The following is a 13,582-nucleotide window of genomic DNA, read 5'->3' as shown; positions in this document are numbered from 1 at the left end:
AAAAAGCATTAGTTTGTAGCGAAACACCACTTAAAAAACGTACACCACAAGAACAAAAAAGTTTATGACACTAGAATTTGGCATAGCAATTGCTTTAATAAAGTGCAGTGCAATGTGGAACTTTAAAGAAAAGGCGACAGAATAATAAGATATCCCACTAAATTTTTGTTGTTATAAATTATGCCCTCTATTATCTGAAAAAAAGAACATAAAATCAAAATTCACAATTTAAATATTAACTTTCGAATTATAGTATTTATTTTTAATACATAAATAATTATAATAGTTAAATATAAATTGTCATGGTAGAGAACTACAAATATTTCAAAGTTAAATATATGATACAATATAAAAATGCTAGGTAATTTTAATGAAATCAAGTAGGTAAGAAATAATTTTTCTTCTATAGAATCAAGAGTTACAAAATTGATCAACTAAATATAATTTACTTTTTTTAATTACTAGCGGATACGCCCATAGAGGCATTTAAGGGAAGAGGGGTGAGGTAGGTTTAGAGACCCTTCACTTAAACTTAGTTCAGGGGTGTATATTCTGCACAAGATTTATTTTTTTTCCCCTGCTACAAAATTTTTTATTTTTCTTCCCCCCCTAGTTTTTTCTCACCAAGTTGGGGGAAAATGGAAAAATATTTAAAGAACTCCATATTTTATTTATTTTATCCCTCCTACCACACATATTTTAAAGTTTTTTTCACCAAGCAGGGGGGGAAATGGAAAAAATGTTTTCAGTTTTCTTAATTTTTACATTTTTTTTCCCTCCAACCACTAATTTTTTATTTCCCCCCCCCCCCCCTGAGCAGGGGATCCCATGTAGAATATACACCCCTGACTTAGTTTTAATACAGGGGTGTATATTCTGCACTAGATTCATTTTTTTCCCCTGCTGCAAAAAATTTTTCTTTTTTTTCTCCTAGTATTTTTCAGCAAGGAAGGGGATAAAATGGAAAAAATAATTTTAAAACTCATTATTAAAACCCTCCCACATATTCTTTTCTTTTATTTTTTTTTTCACTAAAAAGTGGAGAAAAATAGAAAACAATGCTTTTAGTTATCTTAATTTTTACATGTTTTCCCCCCAACCAGAAGTTATTTTTTTCACCCCCCCCCCCCCCCCGTCTCCATCAGCCGGGTCAAATTTGCAGAATATACACCCCTGTTTTAATATTAAAAAAATCCTTGGGAGGATGTGGATTGAATGTAACCTTCCCCAAAATAGTACGTAAAGGAGAACCATATAGGTTAAGTTGTTAGAGATCCTGTGTGGACAGACAGGCATCTTGTTACTTTTAAATAAGGATTGCATGACTCTAAATCAGCCCACTCCTTTTATATTTCACAATAAATGATTATTTTAAAAAGAAAAATCTTTTCCATTTTTCAACCAATTATAACAACACAGTTCAGTTATGATTCTAAGCAAAATCTGAGTCAACGCTGGATACTGAAGGATATATTCTCTGGTTTAATGCGTCATTTCCTATAGTTGATGTCTTCTTTTTCTTATGTGGCAATCTCAAAGTACCTAAAAATTAAACGTTTTGAATAAATAAATATCTAGGTAAAAGGTATTTGAAAACAAACTTCATCCAAATGTGTAAATACTTAGAAATAAGGAATAGCCAACAAGCGAAATAAATCTAAAATAATAATTAGGGGGCAGATTAAAAAGGTCGTCTTAACTACTATGTGTGCTCCCAAAATCTTTTAAAAACTCCGGAAATCAAGAAATCATTTTACGTGTTAATTCATTTGTTGATTACAGTAGGTTTTAAGGATTGTAGAATATGGGCCAAATATCACATTTTAAAAATGTCAAAACAATCTACCTGTCAAAAAAATCTCTTCGTCAGAAAATTCGCCAAAAGAATCTTTCTTTTGTTCTTTCACAGCAACAGGGTGTAATTTATTTCTATTATTCTGATCTTTATCTAATAAACTGTCATGGGTATAGGTTAGGGGCGAAACGGTGTCTGCTTGTTCAATATTGATATCAGGAATGGGCATAGATTGCAATGGATTTCTGAAAGTTGTTGATTTTCGTTTTTGTTTCTTGCTCTTTTCTGAAGAAATATCTACAATTTGTTCCACGCTACTTTGGATATTTTCTGGTTCTTGTTCAATTCTGGGCAAGATAGGAACAAATTCCCCTGTCAAACTTCTGCGCACACACTCAGGCAAGGCTATGTCCATGGCAGATCTATTCCCGACCGTAGAATCATTTAATCTTGATGTAGAAATATCAAACGCTGTTGAAGTTTCAATATCATTTTCCTCAGTGTTTTTAATTTTCTCAGGTTTATCAAAATGATCCATTTCTATTTCAATTACATTTTCATGAGGGTTTTTATTTTTCTCTGGTTTGTCAAAATATTTGTCCAAGTCACTATCGTCGTCATAACTGAAGCGGTACGTAGGTTTTCTCTTGACTTTGTGAGTGGCTCCGCTAACATTAGGAGATGGGGTAGCATTCTCCTTGTTTGATGCATACATTTCTTCATCAATCTGAGCCACACAGCACCGTTTTTTCTTGGCTTTGTCAATTACTATTTTAGTTTTTGATTGTGGAATTAGATTATTGGTGTCCGCTTTAGTCACATTAGGAATATTCTTTTCTACTTTCTTTTTATTGTTGACAGTTTGGTTATTCATTGCAGTTTCCGTATTGACGTCCTTCTTTGACTTTGTTTTCTTCTTGTTTTTTACTCTAACATCAACTTCAATGTCTATTGAACCCGCTAAACTTGAACCACCACTGATTAAATTAGGCTCGATGTGAAGGAACCGGGCAGACCTACGGACACTTTGCCTCATACTAGCACGTTCTGTCTTCTTCTTCGGTTCTATCACTGAAAAAAAAAAAAATACTTAATTTAAGTAAAAGAATAGAGGGGACAAGAGCTATATGTAGCTCAACACAAGGGGTGGGGAGGCTGTGCCGACTTTCAATCAGGTCTTTAAATATCAGCCAATAGCGCGGGAAACATTCAGACAGCCAAATCGCTACAAAAGAGTGAAAGCAATATACTAGTAGACTAAAATGTCCCAGCCTATTGGAACAGGTAGTTGTCTGGGTTATACATCTTCTATACTTATTCATTTAATATAACATATATATGCAATGTTATGAAGAAAAAAAACACTTAATATGAACCTAAGCAAGTTGTATTCAATATATCAACTAGATTAGAAGACTTAACAACACCACCGCCTCAACAACTTTCCTTTTGGTAAAATTGTGCATAGAGAATGATAGGTACCTAAAACTTTTACAATAGGCACTGCTACGTAAATCGCTATTAAAATAGGATTTATAACGATGAGACAATTTCTGGTGCTGTGATATACGACCCCTATTTTTAGAAAAGCTACATTTAAACAAGATTGAAAATCAAATTTAAAATCTGATGAAAATCGTCAAGATATGCAAAACTTTAAGAAGTGTGACATACAAACATAGACTTTTTGGAGGTCAAAAAGGAATAAAAAAGTACCTTTTAGTTTTGGTGAAGGGTTACCGCAGAACATAAGGTCAGTGTCTTCCAGAGCTTTCAAAAATTCTTCTTTCATTGCATCATCCTTCATACTAAAATAAAAAATAATGTGTAAAGTAAAAATGTTTCAGATGGAAATATTTCATCAAAGTTTTCATTCTGTCTTTGATTTTTTGTCAAACTGATCAGATTCAAATAAAAATTCTCTTATAAATGGCGTATGGAACCTTATGAGAAAAAAGTGTTTGTCTAAATTACTATAACGGTAAATTCTGTAAAACCAACGAATGAAGAAAAGTTTCTACCATTTAAATCTGAAAAATGTAAACTTACTTTTTAAGAATAAAAGTTGGATCAAAATCTTCGCCATCCTCCGTAGAACTAAACACCGAATCAATAGAACTAACAGAATCGGGCGGATTGCCTTCACATTTTTCAGTCTCATGTGCAGAAATAGATGTAGATTTTTGCGTTTCTAAATTACCATCAGAAATAAATACGTCATCAGCTGACTTTGTTCCGATATCACAAGGGTTCCAAGTATTAGTTTTAAGCGTCGTGGCATTTTCAGGTACTGGGTGGTTGTCTACAGCTGGAGTATTAGAACGTGCAGGCAGATGGAAGGTGTTGGAACTATCAGTGGAAGATCCAGGTATTGTATTATCCTCATTTACTTGGTTACCTTCCAGGTCAGCTTGGGGAAGGTCATGACTTTGTGTTGTTAACTGTTGTTGACTAGCGAGTATAGCATTTTCTTCCAGGTACAATCTTCGACGTTGCAGTAATATTAGTTCATACGCTTTTTCAAGCAATTCCCCTAACTCACTCTGTTCATATCTGAAAAAAAGATTGATACTTTTTTACTTTGTAGTTATTATATCAGTAAAGGAAGTAAGATTAAAATAGCCATTAAGAAACATCATAAAAGGATAAAATTCACAGGTTTGTTTCCTAGATAGAGGTGCTAATACAATGCAAATTAATAAAAAAATCTCATTTCAAACCATTAGAAACTGACATTTAGTTATCGGATTTTTTTACCTTTTTGGCCATTTTATGCTTTGCTAAGTAATTTGGCCTTTAAAACCCTGTTATGAAAAGCTTTGAATAAAGTGTTTGCATTCTTTGATGCTTCTAGTGATACGAGAGATCTTCTACAACAATCACTAATTTCATCCAAAATAACTTTCTTTTCTCTGTTGCTTAAGATTTCGATAACGGCTGAACCGTTTCAGTTATCTTTCTTTGGGGAAAACTTCACATATGTTCCGGGATGGATTTAAGCTCTATTATATTTAAGTCTTAAGATGGTTTTATACTACTTTCTGTCATTTTCTACTCCTTTTAATACAGAACCCCTATATGCTATGCGAGCACCCGATATCCTTATACTAAAGTAACAGGATGTCTGTTTTTGTGTCTGTACCGAAGGATCTTGCTAACAGCTGAACCGGTCGGGTTCTCCTTAACAGGATAGCTTCTCATAGGTCCCGGGAAGGTTTATAACTTTTTTTGGGAAGGGTACCACCACCCTCCCAAGAGAAATAAAAAAAAGTTGAGAAAAAAAAATATTTTAGAGACTTGATCGAAACATAAAGAGGTATCGTAGTATTTGAATGCAATAAAGAGGTATCGTATAGTCTTGAAAAAAAAAAACATTTAAAGTGCCACTAAAGGCCTCTAGGGGGCGTAGCCGCTAGAATTTGATAAAATACTAACCTAGAAGAATCTGGAATTTCTTCTTCTGGACAATTTTGTATTAATTCTATCAACTTTTCTTCTTGTTCTATTGATGAAGGCACAAGTTTGGGCTTTTTCCTTCCTTTATATTGTTTTTGTATCATCGACTTCCGCCGCTTATTTCTGTCCTTGTCATTTTGCTTCCAGAAGCTGTAGTCTTCTATGAAACGTTTGGCTAAATTTTTGCCCCGCACAAGTTCTCCATTTTCGCTGGCGCCTCGGCGGTTACCGGTGCCCGCCTCAAATATAGTTTCTAGTTGGATCTTTTCTGGGGCAACATAGTTCTTGTTCATATAGTAGTCATGCAACTCGCTCTCTGATCTCGTATTTTTAATGGCTGCCAGGTCAGGAAAGGTGGTAGACTGCCGCCGTTTCTTTTTGTCGGGTCCACCCATCTTATCTAAAAAATATTACAATGAGTTTCAGTTTCAAATTATAATGTTGAGGGATTACAGCGGTTAAATTGGTTCAAAACGGATCTGCATCCTACTAAGATATAACGATTAAAATTTTTCATAAATCGTTTAGCGCAATGTTTTAAGAGTTGTTAAAAGTATAACATATGACATGCTAGGACAAGAGGAATAGTTGCATGAAGTACATTTAACAAGTTTTGGTACTTGAAGTAGTGAATCTTAATATATAGAATTTAGGATTACATTTAATAACAAACAATTAGGCACCACTAAAATAGTCGTCATGCTGTTTATGTAAATACAAGACAGTCATATAGGTTGCATATATCACAAGAATATGATTTTTAAGTCTTGATATTTTAAAAACTACGTGATATAAAATTAAAAATGTTTTAAATATATATGCCCTGTAGAGTATAGGTGTAGTTTAAACGACTGAACAAGAAAATAATGCGGTTTACTAAATTCAAGATTAAATGCATTTCGTGCAACTACCCTACCAACCAAGGATTATATCCAACTTTATCTATAAGAAAACTACGTCAACACGACAACAAAATGGCATTTTTTACTATTATAGCAGTCCCATGTTAATTTTTTAAATGAAATAGAACATTATTAACAAAGGTGAACAGAAGCGTATATATTAAGGAGGAATTTATTATTTATTTATGCAATATATCTGTAAAACAATGTGGGCATATCTTAATTTTAATTGTTTTTGGATAAAATACGTACTATTAGCTCCATAAAATAGAGGATATTGACTTTTATATTAATCTTTTTTTCTTGAGTTTGAAAGCTGTCTTTAGGTGAGGTTAGATTAAGATCTCGAAGATTGAAAATAGGGGGAAAGGGGAGAAACATATAGTCCACTTTCAGCTCAAAGGAATACACCAACAAAACAAAATAACCTGGTTTTTTTTGGTATTCTTGGTTACTTCCTTCTACTACGAATTTTTCAACAAAATCATTTTACCTGAAAATTTTCAAACATTCACAAAATATAATTTTGTACAGACTATTTTTGGCTAGGCCCGTCAGGAAAAAATATAAAATTGAAAAAAATTAATCAAATTAAAAAGTTTAAATTTTGAAAATATTATATTAATCTTGAAAATAAATGAAAAATCTAAAGTTATGAATTTCGAGCCTGCCAAAAATAAAAAGAAAACAATACATAATACAATATAATATTTAAATATAACATTTATTTTAAGAAGTATAATACAAAATTTTCATAGATTGAAGTTTAAGTATAGATGTATAACCCAGACAACTACCTTGTTCGAGTGTTGGGACCTTTTTCGTCTGCTAGCACAATGCTTTCTGCTCTTTTGAGCGACCTGGCTGTTTTAATATTTCCAACTTATTGGCTATTATTCAAAGAGCCAATCTAAAAACGGAACAGGTTCCCCTCGCTCCCCACCCCAAAAACATAGTTGTTTAAGGGTCCAAATCAATTTGTACTGCTGTAAGAAACTTAAACTAATTCAAGAACAGCTACTGTTCCTAATTAAGCCCCCAATTTAAATGACAGTAATACAACATGGATTTACCCTCTTAATAATCTCATTTATTCTTAATTAATCTAATTTTGAGGTTTTAATAAATCCCAACATCTGAACTTATTTAGTAAGATTTTAACAATTCTTAATACGTTGGAATAAGAAATATTTCAGAAAAAGATTAAACTCAATTATATTTGTACCATGGGAGAAGCACAAAAATAGAATTGCAGGTACTTAATGTGATGGGTTATTGTATTTCGACCCCCCTCCCTTTTTTCATATGCATGCTTTAGTTAATATTAAAATAAATCATATTTTTAGAGTCTACAATTAAATTTTCATACTTTAACCCTTACAGATCGGGCCCCTATTCCCACCTTAATAGATCGAGGGGGGGGTCATATTGACCCCCCCCCTCTATCTCGGCTCCTGTTACAGTTAGAGACATAAAATTTTTTTCTGGTGGTTCATGTGTATTTTTAGAGAAAATTACTTTTTCTAGTCATAGCGGTCAGACCGCTCCTTAGCCGCTTTTTAGCGGCCAGCCGCTAAATATTAAAACAGCTGTAGAGCGGCCAATTTTGCAGCTAGGATGACCAAATTTTAGGACGAACTTTTATTTTTCATAACAAAAAAAATACTTTTTCTGATCATCGCCGAAAAACGGCAAATAACGGAAACCGCCATTCCTGCGGTTAAGGCGGTAAAACGGCGGTTGGCGGCGCCAATTAATATTTTTATCTGTTTATTGTTGCTCAAGGATTTACCAAAAAAAATTTTAGGCCTCTAGCTGTAATAGAATCCACGATATTTATGATCTATGTCTGTAGTAAAAGCCGGACAAAAATCGGTCATAAAGTCGGTCAGGGAGCGGTCAAACGGTCATAACACCACTTTTTTCAGAAGTCCCATTGATATCTAAAAAAAAATTAGGTTTCTACCTTATACACAAAAGTCATAATGTAGAAAGTAAGATTTATTTAGAATTTTTTCTAAATTTGGTGCCACCTAACCGACTTTGACCGGACGCCACGACCGACACAGACCAGATATTCTTATAAGAACAACTCTTGCCGACGTATAATTACTAAACTTAAAAAGTCATGAAGTCACAAATCTCTATCTTACCTACAAAAAAAATGACATTGAAAAAACTAGAGGGGGGGGGGTCAATATGACCCCCCCCCCCCGATCTGTAAGGGTATACCAAACGTTTTAAATCATTTATGTCTGAACAAGTCAAAATAAGCGTATTTGTTAGAAAGGTACATTGCGAAGCGTAATAGGATTAGTAGAAGGTAACAATATAATAGAAAAATATTTTGCTTACAAAAAAATTAATTTTGCCAATTAATAGTGTTTAAATGAAGACTAATTTACCTGAAACAATAATAACTAAGTTTTATAATAATATTATACACAAGTATATTTATAATATTCTCTAAACAATTCTCTGAGATATTAAACCTAACTTGAAAATGTGTTAGTAAAAAAAATAATATATATATTTACAAAAAAAAATACTCTTTAGTTAGGTTTAATTTCTCCGAGAACCGTTCTCTTACTGCGCAAACTTTTATTTCTATCTTGAGATGTATCAATTTTTCTTTTCTTTTTCGATGAAACTGTTGCAGATTTTGGGTTCAAGATTGGTTTCCGTGCGGTTGTCGTATTCTCAGAAAATCTATTAGTATCCATAGTAAAGACGCCGCTGCTTTCTGTCGCCTCGGTGGCCGCCGAGCTTACAATTGATCTGCCAGGTTCCGGCCGGCACCAAAATTCGTAGAAAAATGTTCCAATATCCGGCAACTGTTCTCCAAGAAACTTCAAATAGCTATCAACCTCGGGGTTAGAAATGGCGGCAAGCCCGCTTAACCGACTGTTGCCTCGATAGAATTGTGCCGAATTGACCCGTCCACGTGAGGCGCCACCACCCACAGCAGTCAGGCTGGAAACGTTTGAGAAAATTGGGTTGTCTTGGCTTTGAGTACCATAAACACGATCCGAGGAAAGTCCTGACCATATGCGTCGTGCCTCGGCTGCTGGCCGACCTTTAAAGTAAGCCATTGTTAGGCTCAAGAAGGAAGGATGCTCCGACATAAACAAAGCCCGTATCAAATCATCCTCATTAAGGCCAGGCCTACTGAATACTGAATCTTCTGTCTTAAAGACAATAGTTGGGCTGAGAATCATTAAAACGTCACGCGTGACAACCTCCAGGCCGGTCAGCTCTTTACTGGAGATTTGATGTTTGATGACCTTGGCCATGCTGCTCTTGCCAGCAGTCTCCAGGGTCAGAGCACGCTCCTTTAGCATCGGCATTACGTGTTTCTTCTGGTCCAACAAATACTTACATACCTAGATAAAAATAACACTTTAGAAGAGATTTATTACTTTATCGGTGAGTTAGATGACCATTTATACTTACCAACATATGAGAGAACCCGTAAAACAAGTGAAAACTCTTCGGACTGCTTACTGTTTAATGTAAATAAATGGATAAAAATAAAACAAATAGCGATAATTACCGCTGGTAACGCTGGTCATTTATATAAATATATATATTTCTTAGGGCTTATTGGTTATCAATATATGTTTTTTGGTTTTTTTTCAAGGGTGTTGTTATACAATTATGGAGGGAGATTAGATTAATTTTATTAAGGACCGCTTTGTGGAACAGTCAGATATACTTTAGTAATGTGACAGGCAGAGCTACTTAAATACAAAAAAGGTACCTTAGACAGACCCAATGAAGAAAATGAGTAAATATCCGCATGGATAAGTTCTTGTGGTATCTCCAAGAGGACCGGAACTCGCTGGCGCACAAACATCTCCTGGGTGGTGATGAAGAAGTCCATCAGAAACCTGGTGACACACACCATGTGGGGGCTGAACTCCTCTCTGGCGGTGCTGAGTATCAGCAGGGTCACCTCAGTAATGTGGTCTATCAACAGGAAGATCTGGGTTAACACTTCGTCCGCCCCGATCTGTGTGCTGTCGGGGAAAAGACAGTCCAGCGTTGGCGATGTCTCGGTGGTGAGTCTGGATAACTCAATTGTGGCCCAGTAACGTAACAGTCCAAAATAGGCATCAACCAGTAGTAACTAGAAATAAGGAAGAGTAAATAGTAGATTTAAAACTATTTTGACATTTCCTAAAAAATTGAAAAAGTCCTAAAATCTTATTCTAGCGTAGCTGTTAAAAGTCAGGAAAGCCTGGTAAATAATACCCCGTCGAGATAAACCTCACATGGTTGATGCAACCCTCCCACCCTCAACCGCAGGTGCCAGAATTATGTGTTTGTCTTGAAAAAAAAAAAAAATATTCTCAGAGGGAATTAAGCTGTTCTAAAAATATTCAGGGGTGTATATTCTGCACAAGATTCATTTTTCCGCTGCTACAATTTTTTTCCCCTACTAGTTTTTTTCCAACATGGAAAGGGAAAAAATGGAAAAATACTTTAAGAACTCTGTAATTTATTCATAATATCCTCCCTCCCACATATATTCTTTTAGTTTTTTCACCAAGGTTGGAGGGAAAATGGAAAAAAAATGTTTTTAGTTCTATAATTTTTTCCCTCCAACCACATATTTTTTATCCCCCTCCCCCCTCATTTAGCAGGGTCAACTATGCAGAATATAAACCCCTGAAAATATTCTAACTGTAACTGTAACAAAAGTATTTTATTTACCTTGTCTGAAATAGTGAATTTGTGCATGAAAGACTCGAGAGGCGCCATCAATGTGTCATATATTTCTTTAAAATTTGTCATCTGAACAATCTTCAATAGTCCCAAGATCTCGTAGTAAAAAGTTTCACCGTCCCACTCCGTCAGATACTCAGACAAAAACCTTAACAAAAAAATATAATAAACGTACCTAATAATTAAAGTCTTATAATTTTATCAAAGCAACCTCTATAATTGGTGCGTGTCCGTCAGTCCGTACGTAAAGATGATATATAATATAGATTCTACGAAGCTATTAAAACGCAAATAATATAAAAAGATAAGATATAGGTTTTGTCATATAGAGCAAAACCTAGGCAGCAAAAGAAAGGATGCGCTAAACATAAAAAAAAACGACTATTCGTATATATTATGCAATATACATGCAAAAAGTGTCAAACATTAAATGTTAAAAAGGATTAACATTGAAATTGCATTTATTATGTCCATCAAAAGATTTTTTCTATGTATTGTAGGGATGGCAATCCGTCAAATTTTTGGACCGGATTCGGGTTCTTACAAGAATCCGTCAAAAAAAACTCTTTTGCGGATTCCGGATTCTAGCAATATTTCAAAAGGCTTTTTAAAAAAATTAAGTGCTACATATGTCCTAAAAATTAATGTTCTTGATGTTCTCTATAATTTACTTCCGAGAATCGAACTAGATTTTAAAAGATTTTATATATAATGATGATAATCTTGGCCTTCAAAAACGGGGGTTGAAAAAAAAATCAAGACGCTAATTTTAGCCTACCAATTAAGAATCCGAGTCCGCTATTAAAAAACGGATTCCGGATACGGGTTCGGATTCCAAAATTGACCAAAAATTGGGCGGATTCCGGATTCGGATTGCCAACCCTAATGTATTGTTCTTCAACAGTTTGCTCGTAGACACGATTGTACTTGTTCTTATATATAAGATTCATTAGAATAAGAGTGAATAATTTAGTTACAAAATTTTCTTTTATTGTAATTGGATGTTTTAATGAAATCAAGAGAAATCTTGAATACTTTAATGTTCTTTGAATACAGATTTTCTTTTGACAATATTTCTATTCCATGATAGCACTCATACGCGCAGTCACCATTAAATTACGTCCGTCCTTTCATTCGATTAATTATTTTCAATTGCACGATACCTTGTACATTAAAATGTAATATGTCAAAAAAAATTAATTAAAAATCAGGATATAACTTTGCTACTTTCAAAAAATATTGTACTTGTTTCAATTCAAAATTAATCTTACCTTCCAATAACAGGCAAGCCATGAAAGCAACCAGTTTGAAAGTTCGCAATAACTTCTAAAAACCGCTTCTGTCGTTTGTACTTTCGGTCGTGCTCGGCTTTGCTTTTGGCTGGTGGCAAACAGAAAAATTCCTTTTGCAAGGTGTAGTATAAATTTAAAGAAAAGCGTTCGCGAAGATCCTTTCTGGGCAGGATAAACTTGGCTAGTTGTGTAGGAAGGAGGGAGAGAATGTTGTTAGGCAGATCAAGCTTCTCCAACTTTAGTAATCCCTCTGCGGTTGATTCAATTGACTGTACAGGAATCTTCTTGTTCTTTTGACTTTGCAGGCCACCCTGCATGTTAATCGTGTCCGCTGTTGGCAGAAGACATTGTCGTTGTCTGTCCTTATATTGTAGTTTGTTTGTCAGCTGCCCTAATTCCCACCCAATTCCCGATTTTGTACCGGATGTTCCACCAACGCCTGTTCCATTTTCGTCAAAGATATTTCTAAACCGTTTGTTCAGCGTAGCATTGATAGACGGCCTGCCGGCGGATGGAGGACTATATGTTGGCTCCAAGTCAGGCCGCAACTGGCGGATCCTATACCGCAGCATGTTAAGACTAGCCGTGCCACCGTGTTCATTGTAACACTCCTTGATTACATTTGCCCTGCGGGCGTCAACATCGTGCAGGGTTGTTATCTTGGCCAATATTAAAGCTATAGTGTCACAAAGGCCAGAATTTCGTAACTCTGAAAGGAAAAGTTCATACAGGGCATTGAGTGGACGCTTTTGCTGGACAAGGTCATAATCCAGGCACTGGTTGAGAACCTGCAGGATTGGGTTGACTACATAGTTTAAGTTAAGGTTGCTACAACCCAGTCCGTACATTACCAAGTCACCGAGAGTTCGTCCTAAAAAAAATATTCATAAATAACAAACATGAAGGGGATGAGTGAGGGGACATTGAAATGGAAATTATGCTAACCCCCAAAAGTTTATTAACATGTTCTTTCATTAGTTAACTAAGGAGGGCAGGGTGGGGGGGGGGGGGAAGAATTTTAATGTAATGAAATTTATATCCCGTAATCTTACTTTAAAAATTGGGGAAAGAAATAGAACTAAGTTGGAAAACATTACACACCCCTGAAAGCAATACATAAATAGCTTAGAATTTATCCTTTATATCATGAAAAAAATATTTGGATATTAACTTCAATTTACCTGAAACTGGTTCATTGGGTACCAGACAGAGGATAAACCTTCGTGAGACCTGAGCTGGCATTTTCTTCTCCTGGACAACCTGTGCCAGCTTGGCAAACTCTGCCGCTGTAAAGCCGCCATTATCCGCCTGTGTCTCCAACAAGTTTAGTTGCTCAGTGACCTCCTTGGTCTTAACAATAGTGTCACATGTGTCATGCAGGAAAAAGTCAATTGTGTTATTCATCATTT

General features: G+C 35.0%; 2 protein-coding genes across 10 annotated transcripts; both read right to left on the bottom strand.

Moving 5' to 3' along the window:
- Positions 1-240: 240 nt before the first annotated feature.
- On the bottom strand, positions 241-6,668 carry LOC145317986 (uncharacterized). Of its 2 annotated transcripts, none has more exons than XM_080159286.1 (7): positions 6,582-6,668; positions 5,231-5,651; positions 3,845-4,348; positions 3,512-3,603; positions 1,847-2,866; positions 851-1,542; positions 241-531 (listed from the first exon to the last, which is right to left on the bottom strand). In XM_080159286.1, exons 2-6 carry the CDS (start codon positions 5,644-5,646, stop codon positions 1,433-1,435), a joined length of 2,142 nt encoding a protein of 713 aa, XP_080015412.1. In that variant the 5' UTR covers positions 5,647-5,651; positions 6,582-6,668; the 3' UTR covers positions 241-531; positions 851-1,432. The 2 variants fall into 2 exon arrangements, with proteins under 2 accessions (XP_080015412.1, XP_080015413.1); XM_080159287.1 differs by having other exon boundaries at positions 1,847-2,860; positions 6,582-6,656.
- On the bottom strand, positions 6,647-13,580 carry LOC145317984 (centromere protein I-like). 8 transcript variants are annotated; one of them, XM_080159284.1, is made up of 7 exons: positions 13,355-13,580; positions 12,153-13,044; positions 10,870-11,029; positions 9,914-10,282; positions 8,733-9,536; positions 8,559-8,619; positions 6,647-6,950 (listed from the first exon to the last, which is right to left on the bottom strand). In XM_080159284.1, exons 1-6 carry the CDS (start codon positions 13,578-13,580, stop codon positions 8,608-8,610), a joined length of 2,463 nt encoding a protein of 820 aa, XP_080015410.1. In that variant the 3' UTR covers positions 6,647-6,950; positions 8,559-8,607. The 8 variants fall into 8 exon arrangements, 6 of the variants coding, with proteins under 6 accessions (XP_080015410.1, XP_080015406.1, XP_080015408.1 ...); XM_080159280.1 differs by having other exon boundaries at positions 6,864-6,950; positions 8,559-8,631; positions 8,744-9,536; XM_080159282.1 differs by having other exon boundaries at positions 6,864-6,950; positions 8,744-9,536.
- Between the last annotated feature and the right edge of the window lie 2 nt (positions 13,581-13,582).

Source organism: Acartia tonsa, chromosome 4, assembly GCF_053477335.1.
Source record: "Acartia tonsa isolate MP-2025a chromosome 4, ASM5347733v1, whole genome shotgun sequence".
Lineage (NCBI taxonomy): Eukaryota > Metazoa > Arthropoda > Copepoda > Calanoida > Acartiidae > Acartia > Acartia tonsa.
This window is presented reverse-complemented; position numbering and strand designations above follow the sequence as displayed.

Bases quoted from the DNA above. Each gene is read 5' to 3' on its own strand.
- LOC145317986 (XM_080159286.1), bottom strand. From the start codon at position 5,646: ATGGGTGGACCCGACAAAAAGAAACGGCGGCAGTCTACCACCTTTCCT. The intron at 3,604-3,844 runs GTAAGTTTACAT...TTTTTATTTTAG, and splicing joins CCAACTTTTATTCTTAAAAA to TATGAAGGATGATGCAATGA. The intron at 2,867-3,511 runs GTACTTTTTTAT...TTTTTTTTTCAG, and splicing joins CCCTTCACCAAAACTAAAAG to TGATAGAACCGAAGAAGAAG.
- LOC145317984 (XM_080159279.1), bottom strand. From the start codon at position 13,580: ATGATGAATAACACAATTGACTTTTTCCTGCATGACACATGTGACACT. The intron at 13,045-13,354 runs GTAAATTGAAGT...TATTTTTTTTAG, and splicing joins ACCCAATGAACCAGTTTCAG to GACGAACTCTCGGTGACTTG. The intron at 11,030-12,152 runs GTAAGATTAATT...TTTTTTGTTAAG, and splicing joins GGCTTGCCTGTTATTGGAAG to GTTTTTGTCTGAGTATCTGA.